Source organism: Miniopterus schreibersii (assembly GCF_964146895.1).
Source record: "Miniopterus schreibersii genome assembly, chromosome: 16".
In the NCBI taxonomy this organism is placed as follows: Eukaryota; Metazoa; Chordata; class Mammalia; order Chiroptera; family Miniopteridae; genus Miniopterus; species Miniopterus schreibersii.
Genome location: NC_138116.1, coordinates 27,390,218 through 27,406,634, shown reverse-complemented (window position 1 = coordinate 27,406,634; position 16,417 = coordinate 27,390,218). Strand labels below are relative to the sequence as shown.

The 16,417-nt window shown below is 48.5% G+C and overlaps 1 protein-coding gene across 1 annotated transcript in view; it reads right to left on the bottom strand.

Annotated features, from left to right (window-relative positions):
• Positions 1-23: 23 nt before the first annotated feature.
• Positions 24-16,417, bottom strand: part of MYO1D (myosin ID) — a gene marked incomplete at its 5' end in the record, with an annotated part of 245,060 nt that continues 228,666 nt past the window's right edge. Inside the window, one exon of the mRNA XM_081115977.1 lies at positions 24-2,324. Coding sequence (XP_080972103.1) covers positions 2,168-2,324 — 157 coding nt within the window. The 3' untranslated portion in view covers positions 24-2,167. The remainder of the gene's footprint in view (positions 2,325-16,417) is intronic.

The window sequence follows — 16,417 nt, the reverse complement described above, 5'->3', positions numbered from 1 at the left end:
GATGAGCAGAACACCTTTGAAAATAAGATTTAACGCTTTATTGCTCTTGATGGTAAATCAAAATATGCTTTAGAAATAGTTAATTTAATGGAAAATAGGAATATATGCACCAAACCATGCACTGCATTTAATTAAATCAAGAGAAATACTTCATTGCGTACAATCACTGCGTCCTCCCCCCACCCGGGCACCCTGGGAGCGTCACCGTGGTCGCGCCCTAAATTCCTGGTCCTCCTTCGGTTGCCACACTGACTTCTCTTAGGACATCATGAAAAAGTGCTTGTGACCGCCGGCGGTCCTCCGGCCCTCAGCGGGGAGGCCCTGGAGCTGGGCTGAGGGGCCACAGGCCACGGTGAAGGGCAGAGGGCTCCCCCACGACCTCTGAAAGGCACTCATTTGGCAGGTTCCACTTTGGTGTGTCTAAAACATACATTTGCACGTACCTAGTATAAAGTGACAGGTTTGGGGAAATAAGCGGGACGGAGAGGCAACGTTCCAGTTAAGATCTTTCAGCGAGTGTCCAGGTGCTTGGCAAGACTGAGCGGCGCTGAACTGGCTGGTGGCACCTCTGACTGGGCTTGGAGAGGGAGCGTTAGGGGGGGTTTCCAAGGGCAGGAGGCCGGTAGGATTTTTTTGTTGCAAACTGCACCCGGTGCAAATGTCTGCGAGCCCTGGGAAGCAGGGGCCGGGTGTGAATGAGGCCAGGCTGCTGGGACCACCCGGGGGTCAGCCAGGGGACCGCAGCAGCCAGGCGCTGGGTGAGGCACAGGTGGCTGCACTCAGGCACTTGGTGTGTTCTGTGGGGTCAGGGTGACGGGGCCGGGGGGCCGGGGGGGGAGGTGGGAGCAGGGGGCAGAAAGTGAAGATGTCAGCATCTCTCTCCCTCACCCTGCCAGGCTCCTCCTGAGGCGGGGCCCAGCCCCTTCACACAGGTGCCTGGAGTCTGTCCATCTGTCAGGGCTCCTGGGGGGAGGCCCACGTTGCCCAGAGGGTCACGGCGTCCCCTTCCGCTGAGACACGGGAGGAGGGTGGTCTCGGGAAGGTATCTGAAGGCACGTGCTGGGCAAGACGGGCAGGAGGGCGCTGCTCTCCTGGCATGAGGTCTGCGCGCCCAGCGGGGGCTCTGGGGGGAGGGTGGGCAGTCTGGCCTGGCCTGCAGTGCCAGGACGCATGTTCTGTTTTCTCTCTCGTGGTTCCCGAGGTTCCCGTGTGCTCACCCTCCCCTCCAGCCCTAGTTCTCCACGTGACTATGAAACGGGTGTCAAAAGGGGCAACTTCCATACCCACGAGTGCCCCCAGCACCTGCAACTCCATTTTCTTACTAGTGTTCCTGACTCGAGTGTGGGCATGGGGGACACAGTATCTGATCAGCAACCTGCGAACTGGAAAACCAAGTGTAAGGCAGGCGCAGGCACAGGCTGCACGGCTGACGGTCCTTGGAGCATCTCCACGGCTCCCTGCTGGGGGGGTGCCAGGAGGCGGGCGGGAGCAGAGAGGGGAGGCCGGGCCGCCAGCCCCTGGGTCCTGGGCTGAGGGGCTGGTCCTAGAGGTGAACCTGCTCACCTGGTGGCTTTGGCTGGCTGCTGGGGGAAAGGGGTCCACTGAGGAGCCGAGAAGCTCCCTGAGCCAGTCACGGGGGCTGTGACCACCTGGGGGACAAGGTGGTGGCAGGACAGGCTCATGGAGAAAGCAGGGCTATGTCCCCAGCTCATCTCCGCCAACCTCCCTGGAAGCATGTCTTTGGTTGGGGACACTGTCCCATGGGCCCCCCACCCCACCTCCTACAGGGTCAGCATCAGGTCACTGAGTCAGGGCGCCCTGACCTGACCTGGCCCCTCCAGGAGGCAGGCGCCAGTTGAAGGCACCATCCAGTTGCCTCTGAGGTGAGACGTGGCCTGGAAGTGGACCCAGGGCTCTGGGACAGGGCACCGGACTCTTTGGTTTATTGGTTTGGGACTGGGGACAGTTGGGACAGAGGCAGATGGAGACCAAAGGCAGAAAGCCAGGAATGAGACCTCAGGGGAGGGGCTCCCCCCCAGCAGGGCCCTGGAGAGCTGATTTCTAGCGGGCAGCGGCGGGATGGGCAATTAGAGCGGGACTGTGGTGCTCGGCGGCGGGGCTCCGGGCTCCACCGCCCCCACTCCCAGGCAGGCCTCCTGGGTGCGCATCAGTTCCCAGGCACGCTGAGGATGAAGCCAGAGCGGTTCTTGGTGAAGTCGGGCTGTGGCTGGTTGAGCCGCGTCTCCACGGAGACCGTGCACTTCTTCCCATGCAGGCTGCACTGCACAGGGTTGGTGACGTTGACTGGGAGGTGGCGCTTCTCACTGGCAGAACCAAGAAGAGAAAGACCAGACAGGCAGTTAGCAGGCAGCCAGTGAGGGGTGGATTTCCCCGGCGACCCCAGGGTCCCCCACTGGCCAAGCTCCTGCCGGCCTCACAGGTGCCCCAGGGGACACGGCACTGGAGGCCTCAGTGGAGGGCTGGAGAAGCCCCAGGGCGGGGCTAGGACAGGAAAGGCTGGTGCTGGGCTGCAGCCTCAAAGCAGAGCCTCCGAGGGCAGAGGGGCTAAGTTCCGGCCTTGGCCGCACGCAGCCTTGCTCCAGGGAACCCAGCGTGCTGAGCTGGACCACAGGAGGGAGAGACGCAGTGCAACCACAGCCACCAAGTCCCTGGCCTGAGACCAGTCACTTGGGCTTCAGATGTCAGGGGGCTTGTCGTGAGGGGCTGGGGATTCTGATGTGCAATTACTTTTCAGTAATCTTTGATTGCAACAGGGAGCCCTGGGAGGCTGTGTCCAGCGTGAATGGAGACTTCCCTGCACACTGTCCCCAATGAGAGGAAGGTCTTCTCAGAGTCCCCGGGGTCCAGCTGTTAGAAAAGGGTCTGACCCCAGTTTTCCCAGGTGTGTCTCAGACTGGGGGGCTGGGGCCTTGAGCACCAGGCTGCTTTGCTAACAGACCCCACCTTGGCCTGGATGGGCGGTGGGGCCACACAAAGACCGGTGCAGTGGAAGCTCACACGCCTGCCTGGAGCCTGTGCCTCTCGCTGCCTGAAGGGGGCTCAGCCAGGACTCTGGGTGGGATCCACGCCCAGGAGCCGGAGGTGGGGGTTAGTGAGGCTTTGTGCACCTGCTGAGTAGAAGCAGACTCCCATCCTCCAGCTCCTCACACCGCCCTGGATACACTGCAGAAGTGGCTTATTTTAAGACCTGAGAAAGCTGTCAAAGTAGGCTGGCACCTCGTGTCTGCTCACAACAGGCTGCACAGCCCCACACTGTACCTTTGCTTGTGCCACGGCAGCTTTCTTTGTGCTGTGAGGTGAGAGGAGGAGGCCTGATGGCCTGGGGTTTGCAGGTGGGACGCTGGCACTGCTGTGTGTGCCGTGAATGCCAGTGTTTCTCAGGGCATGTCTGGGGTGTGGGCAAGCTGGGCCCCCTGACGCTCTGCTGAGCTCCCTGGATGAATGTCACTCTTAGTGTTAAGCAGTGAATGCCAAGTATCCGCACCGCAGGGGGAGGGGGGCTGAGGCCGCATGTGCTCCGCTCTTGCCCAGCCCAGTCGTGCTCCATTGGGCCCAGGTGAGCAAGAGGCGCTTTCCAGGCACAATCACTGTCACCTCTTCCTCCCACCCTGACTCTGAGGCAATTATCCTGGCCGCTAGACAGCACTCAGGCGACAGGTGCTGCCAGCCTTAAGATAGAGCACCCACCCGGGCACAGCTCCGGAGGGTGCCCAGTGCACATGCCCACAGCTGGCCCCCCAGTCTGTGAGGTAATGTGAGGTGTTCTTCTCACACCCGTTTCCTACCTGCTTTCTCATTAAATGTGTTGTAGAGGCAGAAAATGGGCACAGGGAGAGACCCGTAGTTAGTTATTGCTTGTAGGCATCAGGTATCTAATGCTTAATGTCTTGTCAGCTGCAGCTAAAACCTTGGCTTAGACAGCTATTTTTAACCAGACTTGGACATAAAAATAGCAGAGCCCATCCGAGGCTGTGGTGACTCAGGCAGTTCTCTATTCCTGCAGGAATCAGGCCTGCCGTGCAAGGCAGATGCGTGGCCCATGGCTGCCGGGTCCGGGTGAGGGGCCCTGTGGCCCTTGTCCTGGCCAGGAGCAAGCAATGCCCAGCACTGCAGCCCTGCCTGCAGCTGACATGCCTCCGGGACAGGGCTTCCTTCCCCTGCTGGTTCCCAAGCCTGGGCAGCCTCCCACCTCCGTCAGCCCGGCCCGGCCTCTGGATCCCTCCATGCAGGACTCGCACCCTACAGAAGCCTCTGACCCTGGCCGAGACCTTCCCTTGCCTCCTGGTGGGTGTGCGTCCCTCCTTTAGGGCACTGGCAGGGACAGGCTCTGCCCTCCACTTCCTGCGTCTTCCCTCCCGTCTGTGGAGCCTGGTACACTAGTGTGCACGTGGCGGGTCCCAGAACCACCTGGGGATTCAGTCTTGGAATGTGGCCCTTTCAGAACCCTTTTCCTAAGTCAGCTGGAAAAATCGAATAGAGAAAATGTCAATCGCTAGCCCACCCCCATGTTCATACAATCGGAACACGCTACTTTCCATACAGTCCTTCTCACTTGAGACTCCTTCGCAGCCGTGAGCTCAGTGTCAGCCGGACGCCACCCTTCCTCCTGCTTTTGGCTCTGTGCATCTCCAGCATCCGCTCTACAGTCTTGGTACAGTGTGTTTTGTTTATTTTGTTTTTTAGATTCCACATACAAGTAAAATCGCACAGTATTTGTCTTTGACCTATTTCACTTAGCGTAATACCCTCCAGGGCCATCCATGCAAGATTTCATTCTTTTATGGCTGAGTAATGGTCCATTGTATACATGTACCATGTCTTCACCCATTCATCTACTGATGGGCCCTTCGGCTGCTTCCACATCTAGGCTATTGTAAATAATGCTGCAGTGAACATAGGGGTGCATTTATCTCCCCAAATCGGTGTTTTGGATTTCTTCAGATAAATACCCAGAAGTGGAATTGCTGGGTCATAGGGTAGTTCTATTTTTAATTTTTTGAGGAACCCCCATACTGTTTTCTGTGGCTGCACCAATTTACAGTCATTGATGTAGCCACTCTGACAGGTGTGAGGGGATATCTCACTGCGGTTTTGATGCACATTTCCCTCATGATTAGTGACGCTGAGCATCTTTTCATATGTCCGTTGGCCATCTCTATGTCCTCTTAGGAGAAATGTCTATTCGGGTCCTCCGCTCATTTTTAAAAAGGATTGTTTTCTTTTCTGATAGTTGTATGATTTCTTTATATATTTTGAATATTAATCCCCTACTGGATATATCATTGATGAATATCTTCTACCATTCAGTAGGTTGTTTTTTTGTTTTGTTGATGGTTTTCTTTGCTGTGCAGAAATGTTTTAGTTTGATGTAGTCTTTTTTTTTCTTTTGTTTCCCTTGCCCAAGGAGACATAAAAAAATATACATATTACTAAGAGCGATGTCCCAGAGTTTACTGCCTATATTTTTTCTAGGAGTTTTATGTTTTCAGGTCTTACACTTGAAGTCTTGAATCCATTCTGAGTTTATTCCTGTATATGGTGTAAGAAAGCGACACATGCAAAAGAATGAAACTGGATCTGTCCAGTTTTTTCAACATCATTTATTGAATAGACTGTCTTTACCCCACTGTATGTTCTTGCCTCCTTTGTCATAGAATAATTCACCATATAGGCATCGGTTTATTTCTGGGCTCTGTTCTGTTCCATTGATCTTTGTGTCTGTTTTTATGCCAGTACCATGCTGTTTTGATTACTATAGTCTTTTTTTTTTTTTTTAAATGTCTTTATTGATTTCAGAGAGGAAGGGAGAGGGAGAGAGAGAGAGAAACATCAATGATGAGAGTCGTCATTGATCGGCTGCCTCCTGCACACCTCCCACTAGGGATCAAGCCCGCAACCCGGGCATGTGCCCTGACCGGGAATCGAACCACGATCTCTTGGATCCTAGGTTGATGCTCAACCACTGAGCCACATCTGGCAGGGCTGGAATTATTTTTTAAAACTTCTCTTTCTGGTAGTCCATTATTGGAATATAAAAATGCAAACAATTTCTGAATATGAATTTTGTATCCCACTACTTTATTGAATTCATTTATTCCAATAGTGTTTTGTGTGCGTGGACTCTTTAGGGCTCTCTGTATATAGTATGCCATCTGCAAATAACGGCAGTTTTACCTCACCCTTTCCAATTTGGATGCCTTTTATTTCTTGTCTGATGGCTGTGGCTAGGACTTCCGATAACATGCTGAATAAAAGTGGTGAAAGTGGACATCCTGATCTTGTTCCTGATCTTAAAGAGAAAGCTTACAGCTTTTCACCACTGAGTATGATATTAGTTGTGGGTTTGTCATATATGGCCTTCATTATGTTGAGGTATGTTCCCTCTATCCCAATTTGCTGAGTATTTATCATAAATAGAAGCTGGATTGTCAAATGCTTTTTCTGCATCTATTGATATGATCATAGGATTTTTATCTTTAATTTTATGTGATGTATCACACTGATTGATTTGTGGATTTGAACCAGACTTGGGTCTTGGGAATAAATCCCACTTGAACACGGTGTATGACCTTTTCAATGTATTGCTGGATCCGGTTTGTTAATATTTTGTTGAGGATTTTAGCATTTATGTTCATCAGGGATATTGGCCTATAATTTTCTTTCTTTCTTGTGTCTTTGGTTTTGGTAAGAGGGTAATACTGGCCTCACAAAATGAGCTTGGAGCCTTCCCTTCCGTCTCTTGACTATTTTGGAATAGTCTGAGGAGGGCAGGTGTTAGATCTTCTTTGAATGTTTGGTAAAATTCACCTGTGAAATCATCCGGTCCAGGACTTGTTTGTTGGGAGTTTTCTGATTACTGATTCAGTTTCATCAGCAGTAACCGGTCTGTTTAGATTTTGTTTCTTCTTGATTCAGTCTTGGAAGATTGTATGTTTCTAGGAATTTGTCCATTTCTTCCAGGTTGTCCAATTTGTTGGGATATTCATAGTATATCTTTATAATCTTTATAGTTCTGTATGTTGTCACTTCTGATTTTATTTGTGCCCCCTCTCTTTTTTCTTAATGAGTCTGGCTAGAAGCTTATCAGTTTTTAAAGAACCAACTCTTGGTCTCATTGATCTTTTCAATTCTTTTTCAGACTCTATTTTGTTAATTTCCACTCTGATCTTTATTATTTCCTTCCTTCTGTTCCCTTTGGGCTTTGGTCTTTTTCTAGTTCCTTTAGGTGTAAGGTTAGATTCTTAAATTTGTTAAGATTTGTTTTGGGACCTAACATGTGGTCTATCTTGGAAAACGTTCCATGTATCCCTAAAAAGAATGTATACTCTGCTGCTTTTGGGTAAAATGTCCTAAAAATATCAATTAAGTCTATCTGGTCTCATGTGTTACTTAAGGCCACTGTTTCCTTGTTGATTTTCTCTCTGGATGATCTATCTATTGATATCAATGGGGTGTTAAAGACCCCTACTATTACTGTGTTACTGTTAATCTCTCCCTTTATGTTCATCAACATTTACTTTATATATTTAGGTGCTCCTATGTTGATGTTTTTGAGTTATAACCTCTTGTTGGACTAATCCCTTTATCATCATGAAAGTCCCCTTTCTGTTTCTTGTTTTAGCCTTTGTTTTAAAGTCTATTTTTGTTTAATATAAGTATTGCTACTTTTTTTGTTTGAATTTGCATGAAATATCTTTTTCTATCCCTTTATTTTCAGTCTTTGTGTGTCTTTCAATCTGAAATGGGTCGACTGTAGGCAGCATTCGGTGTGTGGGTCCTTGATTTTTAAAAAATCTATTTAGCGACCCTGTGTCTTTGACTGGAGCATTTAATCCATTTATACTTAAAGTAATTATAGATAGGTATACAGTTATTGCCATTTTATTTATTGTTTTTGTAGTCCTTCTCTGTTCCTTTTTAATTTCTTGCTCTCTTATATATTGATGACTTTCTAGTGTTGTGTTTGGATTCCTCTCTATTTCTTGTGTATCTCTAGTAGATTTTTGGTTTGTGGTTACCATGTTCTTCATCTATACCACACTATGTTTATAGCAGTCTATTTTAAGTTAATGGTCACTTAAGTTTGAACACATTTTAAAATCACTACTTTTTACTCACCCTCTCCGTGTTTATTTTTGTCATTTTTTTTTTTTTACTTCTTGTGTGTGTATCCCGTAATTTAATGTTGTAATTACACACGATCTTCCTACTTCTGCCTTTTAATTTCTGTACTAGCTTTATAGTTGGTTGATACACTGCTTTTACTAAATGTTTTCCTTTACCAAAGTGAGAATTTTTTTCTTTCCTATTATTTTCTTATTCGTATTTTGGTCTTTTCTACATAAAGAAGTCCCTTTAACATTTCTCATAATATGGGTTTAGTGCTGATAAATTACTTCAGTTTTTTTCTTGTCTGGGAAACTCTTGATCTCTCCTTAGATTCTAAATTATAGCCTTGTTGGGTAGACTAATCTTGGTTGTAGGTGTTTGCTTTTCATCACTTTGAATATTTCATGCCACTCCCTTTTGACTTGCAAAGTTTCTGTTGAAAGATCAACTGACAGTCTTATGGGAGCTCCCTTGTAGGTAACTAACTGCTTTTCTCTTGTTACTTTTAAGATTCTCTCTTTGTCTTTAACCTTTGGCATTTTAATTATGATGTGTCTTGGTGTGAGCCTCTTTGGGTTCATATAGTTTGGGACTCTCTGTGCTTCCTGAACTTGTGTTTATTTCCTTCACCAGGTTATGGAAGTGTCCTGTCATTATTTTTTCAAATAGGTTTTCAATCCCTTGCTCTCTTTTCCTCTGGTATCCCTGTGACATGAATGCTGGTATGCTGATGTCCCACATGTCCCTTCAACTATCCTCATTAAAAATTTTTTTTTCCTTTTTGCTATACCAATTGGGTGTTTTTTGCTACCCTGTCTCCCAGATCGCTGATTCAGTCCTCTGCATCTAATCTGTTGTTGATTCCCTCTGATGTATTCTTCCTTTTTGTTATTATATTATTAATTTATGACTGGTTCTTTTATATGGTTCCTATCACTTTGTTGAAATTCTCAGTGAATTAATCTACTCTTTCCCTAAGTTCACTGAGCATCCTTATAACCAGTGTTTTGAACTCTGCATCTGGTAGATTGCTTGTCTCCATTTTGTTTAGTTCTATTTCTGGAGTTTTGTTCTGTTCTTTTATTTGGGGCATGTTTCTTTGTCTCCACATATTGGCTGTATTACGTAGACCTGCTATGTCTCTCAGGCTTGGCAGAGTGGCCTTATGTAGTAGGTGTCCTGTGAGGTCCAGTGGTGTAGTCTCCCTGTTCACCTGAGCCAGGTGCCCCAAGAGTGTTCCTTTTGTGGATTGTTTGTACCCTCCTGTTGCAGTTGAGCTTTGACTGCTATTGGCATGTCAATGGGTGAGGAATGACCCTCAGGATGACTGGCTGTGTGTGCTGGCTATCACTACAGTGGATAAGTTGTGCAGGGGCTGACCCCAAGGAGCAGGAGTTGCTTTAGTGAAGCTCTGGTGCCAACTGAGTCCAGCTTTTGGGTGTGTCATTTGTGGAGCTGGTTAGATGGTACTCTGGTGTGGTCTGAAGCTAGCCACTGGCTGTGTTAATTCTGGAGCCTCTTGGGAGGGGCTCCTATGAAGACCAAGGTCAGCCACCATTTGTAACTGGTTTGGGCTGCCTAATGGTAGCTACAAAGTTATCTGTGGTTGGTTGCTGCTTGTGTTGGACTGAGAGTTGCTTGGAAGAGACTATACTGTGAACCGAGGCCAAAGGCCAATTGTGCTGGGTTTGTGGCTGCTTAGTTGAAGCTGTTCTCCAAGCCAACACTGGTCACAGCTTATGTCAGGCTTGGGGCCTCCTGATGGGAGTTACTATGCAAGCTGTGATCGGTTACAGCTTGTGCTGGGCTTGGGCCACTTAATAAGAGGTACAGAGCACGCTGAGGTTAGCAGCTACTTGTTTGGGGCTTGTGGACCTTTGGGAGATTTTGGGAAAGTCCGCAGTGTTAGCTGAGGCAGGCCACTTGTGTGGAAAAGCCACTGGAAGTGGCTCAGATGGGCACATGAATTGGGTGGGGCGAGGTCTTGGGGAATCACTAGGGTGGGGTAGACAGTGTTAGCCAGGTTAATGGAGAGCTCAGATTTGGCAACTGTACCTGCCAGAAGGGTTGGGGGAGACTCAACAAAAGAACATGGGCACCTGCCCCTCCAGCCCTCACTTTAGACCTAGTCAATTCAGTTCCTCCCTGTGTGTCTTTTGAGTTCCGGCCCCTGCACTGGAGCCCAGAGCCAGTGAGTGTTTGAATGAGTGGGTCTGTATGCGGGCCGCTCAAGAGGAACGCCTGGAATCCAGCATCCTTCCGTCACCCTCGGATGCAATCCCTGCTCATTTTCACAGCCAGATGTGATGAGGACTCCTCTTCCCGGCACTGGTGCCCAGGTTGGGGACTGGGGGCTGGAACCCTGCTCCTCAGGGGTACCTCCATGGCCGAGATACCCCTCCCAAATCTTAATTGCCACACGTGGATGTGGGACCTGCTCGTCCTGTGTCTCTTCCCCTCCTGCCAGTCTAGACGGGGCTTCTTTATATCCTGTCGTAGCACTTCTGTTCAGCTAGTCTTCGGGTGGTTCTGAATGATGGCTGTTGTATAATTCAGCTGTAATTCTGATGTGGTTGTGGGTGGAGGTGAGCAGAGTTTACCAACTTGACTATCAGGACAGGAGTGGACAACGCGGGGAGGTCAGGCTCTGACTGGAGTTTCTCCACACTGTAAATCGTTAGAGAGCCGGGGCACCTTCCTTATGCTTTAAAGGAAAGAACGCAGACTTTACAGATGGAGGCAGGTGTCTCTCTGATGGCGCGCGGGGCCAAACGACAGCTGCCGATGGAGGCTGGCTGCAGGGGGGGTTCTTCCTCCCTATCTTCTGTTACAGGATTTAATGGCTCAGCAAACTGTGGAATTCGGGGACTTTCATCTTGTTTCATCTGTTCCAAGCCATCACTGCAGGCAAATGGCCTCTATCAAATTACTTTCCTTCATTTTTCATTTAGACTCCTGTCCTCTGCTCATTAGAGAAATCCAGGGGTAAATGCAACAAGACCCGATCAATGTGAGGTCCTGTGCCAGCTGTATATTTACATGTCCTGCAGAAATGGGGTAACTCGGGTCTCTCGAGGAGCCGAATCGGCCTAGAAAGTGTCCTCTCCTGTCCAGACGCCTGGTTAGCTGGGACTTGGAGACTCTCACCCACTGGCCTGGCCTCCGTAGACCAGGACGCGAGGGGTCGAGTGAACTCCTTTCTCCTCTCGGTGGCTTTCCCTACGGGAGTGGTGGCACTGCTGGGTCTGATGGATGCTCTAAAGGGAGCAGGGTGGGCGTGAGGTGAGGGGCAGTGCCTGGGTGACTGTGTCCCCGGGGGCGTGGCGAGGAGTTCCTGAGAACGCCGGGGTCATGCAACGGTTCTCCGGTGTTTGGTCACAGGATATGGTGGGAGGAAGCTCGCCTTGCACCAAACGCAGGCAGGTAGTAAAATAGATGCTTTTCAAAGTGATGATAAATGGAGTCAGTGTTTCAAGACAAGCCCTAGAGTCGTAAAGACAGGCTGTGAATGCGTGGGCGCGCTCTGCGGACCACGGGCGGGCACGGGCGCCTGGGGCTCAGGCCCGCAGCTGTTCACTGCGCCGCCTTTCACTTCCTCCAGGAGCCAGGTCCCTCTGCTCAGAGCAAACCACAGAGGGCAGGTCTTTCCTAACCCTGCTGTGGGAAACACTACTTCTGCTTCTGTCAGGGTCGAGAGGACACTTTTACTTTGGTCTCCTTTTAAAAAAAAAAAAAATTATATATATATATATATATATTATTGATTTGAGAAAGAGAAAGGAAGAGAGAGATAGAAACATCAATGATGAGACAGTCATTGATTGGCTGCCTCCTGAACACTCCCTGCTGGGGATCGAACCCGCAACCCAGGCATGTGCCCTGACAGGGAACTGAACCTAGATCTCCTGGATCCTAGGTCGACGCTCAACTGCTGAGCCCACTCCCTTCTAAAGCGAGTCTGAGTCCAGGGCCCATGCAATTTTGAGAGTGGGGGTGCCATATCTCCTGGTCTGTTGAGTGCTTTCTGGGTTTGCAGTTGGTGAGGGATGTGGGTGAAACCACTTTTATTTAGAAGATAAAACTCTCGTCACTAAACAGCTCTGGGCAGGCAGCTCCAGCTGAGGCCCCCGAGCAGGCTGGTGTCGCCTGTGCCAAGTCCCTGGGCTGATCCGGCTCCTGGGTCCAGTGGGCAGAATCCTCACTTACCCTGCTGTGGCCCTGACATTGCTCCCGGCCCATCCCGGCGGACTTCCCTTCTTCAGGGCGCTCTTTGCACCGATCACCATCACCCCTTTCTCCCCAGCCTGCTCTCCTTTCCTTCTTTTCTACTGAACACAACATTAGTGGGATGCAGGCCCCAAGCCTGAGGCATACCCATTCTTTTTTTTTTTTTTTTTAACTGATTTTGAGAGAGGGAGAGGGGAAGAAATAGATAAACATCGATGTGAGAGAGAAACACTGATTGTTGCCTCCCACACACAATGCAACCAGGGATTGAACCCACAACCTGGGCATGTGCCCTGACAGGGAATCGAACCTGCGACCTTTTGGTGCATGGGCTGACGCTCTAACCACTGAGCAACACCGGCTGGGTGCATTCCCATTCTTAATGGGGAGATGGACAAATGTTAATGCCCCGCGATACACACAGGGTGCCCAGAGGAGGGCCACCTAAGCTTGGGTGGCTTCCAGAGGGGCTGACGTCCAGGCTAACACCTCAAGAAGTAGGAATCCTGCAGGAATATTTTTGTTCATTTTCTCCTTAAAATACTGTTTTGTCACCCACGCCCATGGTTTCAATGACCCAATCAGCGACTTAATCTTAGCATGAGGCCCAAGCACATATTTTCAGCCACCTACTAGACAAAGCCCCTGAACATTCCACAGACAGCTGAGTCCTCATGCGTCCAATGCTGAGCTCATCCTCTTGGCCCCTTCCCCACACTGCATCCCTCCTCCTGTCCAGCCTGGCTCAGTGAGAGGCGCCTTAGCCACCCAGTCACGGGGGCCAAAAGGCCAGGACCAGCCAGAACCCCTCCGCTCCCTCCACTGCCCACATGGAGCCACCGTGTTCTATTTATTTCACGTTCTCAGTCTCTCTCCACGGCCACAGTGCGGAACCTCAGCCCTTTCCCCCAGGTTACTCCTGCAGCTCCTAACTGTCTCCTCAGCCTTTGGTTGGCCCCACACCCCGCCTCAAACCTGTCCTCCACATTGTCATCGGAGAGATCTTTTAAAGGCACAAAAAGATTCTGTCACTCCTCTGCTAAAATCCCTTTAGTCATTCCCCAGAGCTCTAGAGAACCACCCGCCCCCAGGCTGAGCTGGGTGTTCATCTGTGCCCCCTGCTCTCTTGCAGCTCTGAGCATGCTCTGAGCAAGCCTCCCTGACTACTTACGAGTATCCACAAATACAAGTAGAACTGCACAGAAATACTTAAAAATCAAAGTGAAGCCCTGGGCGGATAGCTCAGGTTAGGGTGCCATCCGATATTCCAGGGTTGTGGGTTTGATCCCTCGTCAGGGCACATGCAAGACTCAACCAAAGAATGCATCAATAAGTGGAAAACAAATCAATGTTTGTTCCTCTCTCAAATCAATCAATCAAAAAATGTTTAAAAAAATGAAAATCAAAGTGGATGTTGAAGGAAAGAAAGGATAATCTCCAGGTGTCTGTAGGAAGGAATTGATGTGAGGCCAGTGTGAGAGGGAAGCCAAGCCCAGGTACATGCTGGCCGGAGCAGAAGTCACATCTGGGCCACACATGAGGGAACTGGACTGAGGTCCTGCATGAGGCTGGGTCCTCGAACGCTGCCTAGTTTAGGAAAAAGTCATCAGAAGAAGTCTGTTGTCCAGCCTGACAAAGTGGAAAGGAAGTACTGTGTGGGGAAACAAACAACAGTTTTTCAGTAAAACACAGAAACCTCAAGCTTTCCTTTTTCTTGAAAAACAAATCCACCGCAGATCACCAGAGGCAAAGAGCAAACCTTAGGATAAACACCTCAAGAGAGAATTCACATTCCTTGCAAAGGAAGAGCAGGCCTTCTCACCAGAGGTGAGAAAGTAATGAAAATACAGACTCTTCAAAGGGTTTAAGGAAAGTAACTATCAACCTACAATTCTCTACCCAGCCAATCGTCTGAGCTCGAGGGCAGAACCAGGACTCTCTTTGACAACAAGGGCTCGAGAGCTGGGCGACCTCAGCTCTCAGCTAAAAGAATTTTTGAAGGACATGCCACCCGGGAAGAAGATACTGAATCCAGAGGGAAAAAGTGGCCTGTGAGATGCACTGGGAAGCAAATAAACAGGCAAATACACAAGTAATCTAAATAGGCATTTAAACAACAATAACACTGAGTATCTTTTGGGGTTTAAAACAATGCTGAACTTAAAATCCTGGATAACAACCACATGAAAGATGGGGTGGTGATCCCAGGGGAGTTTTCGAAGGTCCTTGTCTGGGGGGTGGGTAGGGAGACTGATGAACTTTAGACAAACACAAGTGGGAAGACAATTCATGGTAAATGAGAACCGTAGAGTGAAATGTACAACTTTCAAAGATGTAGAAGGAAGGGGACACAGCTACTCTGCCTCATCGAATGGAAGGTAGAAAAGCGGCAAAGTTAGAAATAAAGGAATGGAGCAAGATATAGAAGGCAAATATTAATTACAAGCAAGCTAGCTAAGAGTATTGCTGGGGAAAGAACTCATTAGATCGTTGTTTTCTCTATCAAAGATTAGTTCACCAGAAAGACACTCTCCAGAAAATAAAAATGAAGTCATCTGTGTGAGATCTACAAAGATACAGTAGTTCCCTCCCCCTCCACATTTTTGCTTTCTGAGGTTTCAATTACCCATGGTCAACCACAGTCTGAAAATATTAAATGGAAAATTCCAGAAATAATTCATCGGTTTTAAATGGTGCGCTGTTCTGAGCATCGTGATGAAAGCCCTGCTGTCCTGCTCCATCCGTCTGGGATGTGAGTCATCCCTTTTGTCCAGCCTACCTACCCTGTAGATGCCACCTTGCCAATAGTCATCTCGGTGATCAGAGAAAGAGACCACATTCCCACAGCTTTTATTGTATTATTATAATTATTTTATTAGTTATTGTTAATTTCTCACTGTGCCTCATTTATAAACTAAACTGTATCACAGGCATGTGTAGGAAAAGACATAGTATATATTAGTTTTGGTATTATCTGCAGTTTCAGGCATCCACTGGGGGTCTTGGACTATATTCCCCTCAGATAAGGGGGGGACTATGTATAATGACCTGTCCACAATCATAGTAAACAATCAATATACTTTCCTAAAAAACATATAGATCAGGAAACAATATTAAAAGAAGATAGATTTGAACCCAGTTAATAAGCTGTGTGTATGTGCATATTTACTGTGCTCAACAACTAGAGAATACACATTATTACCGACCATAAAAGGAAACTGATTACCTAAGAATTAGCATCAGACAGAAACTATCTTCCCTGGCCATAATACAATAAAAACAGAAATCAAAAGAATATAGTAACAATAGCAAAAAGCATATAATAGTAAGTGATCTACAAATACCAATTTACGAAATCCTCATGACAGTCTGGGGTAAGTTCCATTTTCGGAGGAAGAGATGAGGCGAGGTACCCGGCGAGGTCACACAGTGGAGCCAGGATTTGAACCCGCGCAACTAGGCCAGAGTCCAAGTCTTAGCCTCTGTGCATCCTGCCACTAAAATAGTCATTAGAATAGAACTGTTAGCTTCAACAGAGAGCTGGACATCCCCCCCACCCCTATCAAGAGCTCCTAGTGCAGTGTCTGATACAAAACAGGAGTTCTGTAATGTCTGTAGAAGGAATGAAAACTCACTTTGATATAAGACATCAATCAGAGGACCCGAGGCCAGCATCAAGCATTTTCAATGTGGGGTCATTGAGAAGCACGTTGGAACCATCGGCGAGCTGGGGTTGGGCCCAAAGGTGGTCAGGTGGGATGCATGTGCCCTCCTGGCACCGAACTCTGTGCCAAGGTCTATTAGTGTGCACAGTATGACTCGGGCATATTAAGAGGCACCAGGGATGCTCACTACTCAAGGGGATGCTTTTGGGGGAACTGGACGATCCTTTTGCAAAATGAATCATTACCTTGCTTTGTAAATCCAAACTTCCCCACGTTCGGTGCTCTCTCCCCACGGCTAATGAAGTTCTCAGGGAAATAAAAACATGCGATAGGAGCACAAACATCTGGACTGATGGATTTAGGGAACGTGCAAGGTTACAGAAGTTCCAGGAATT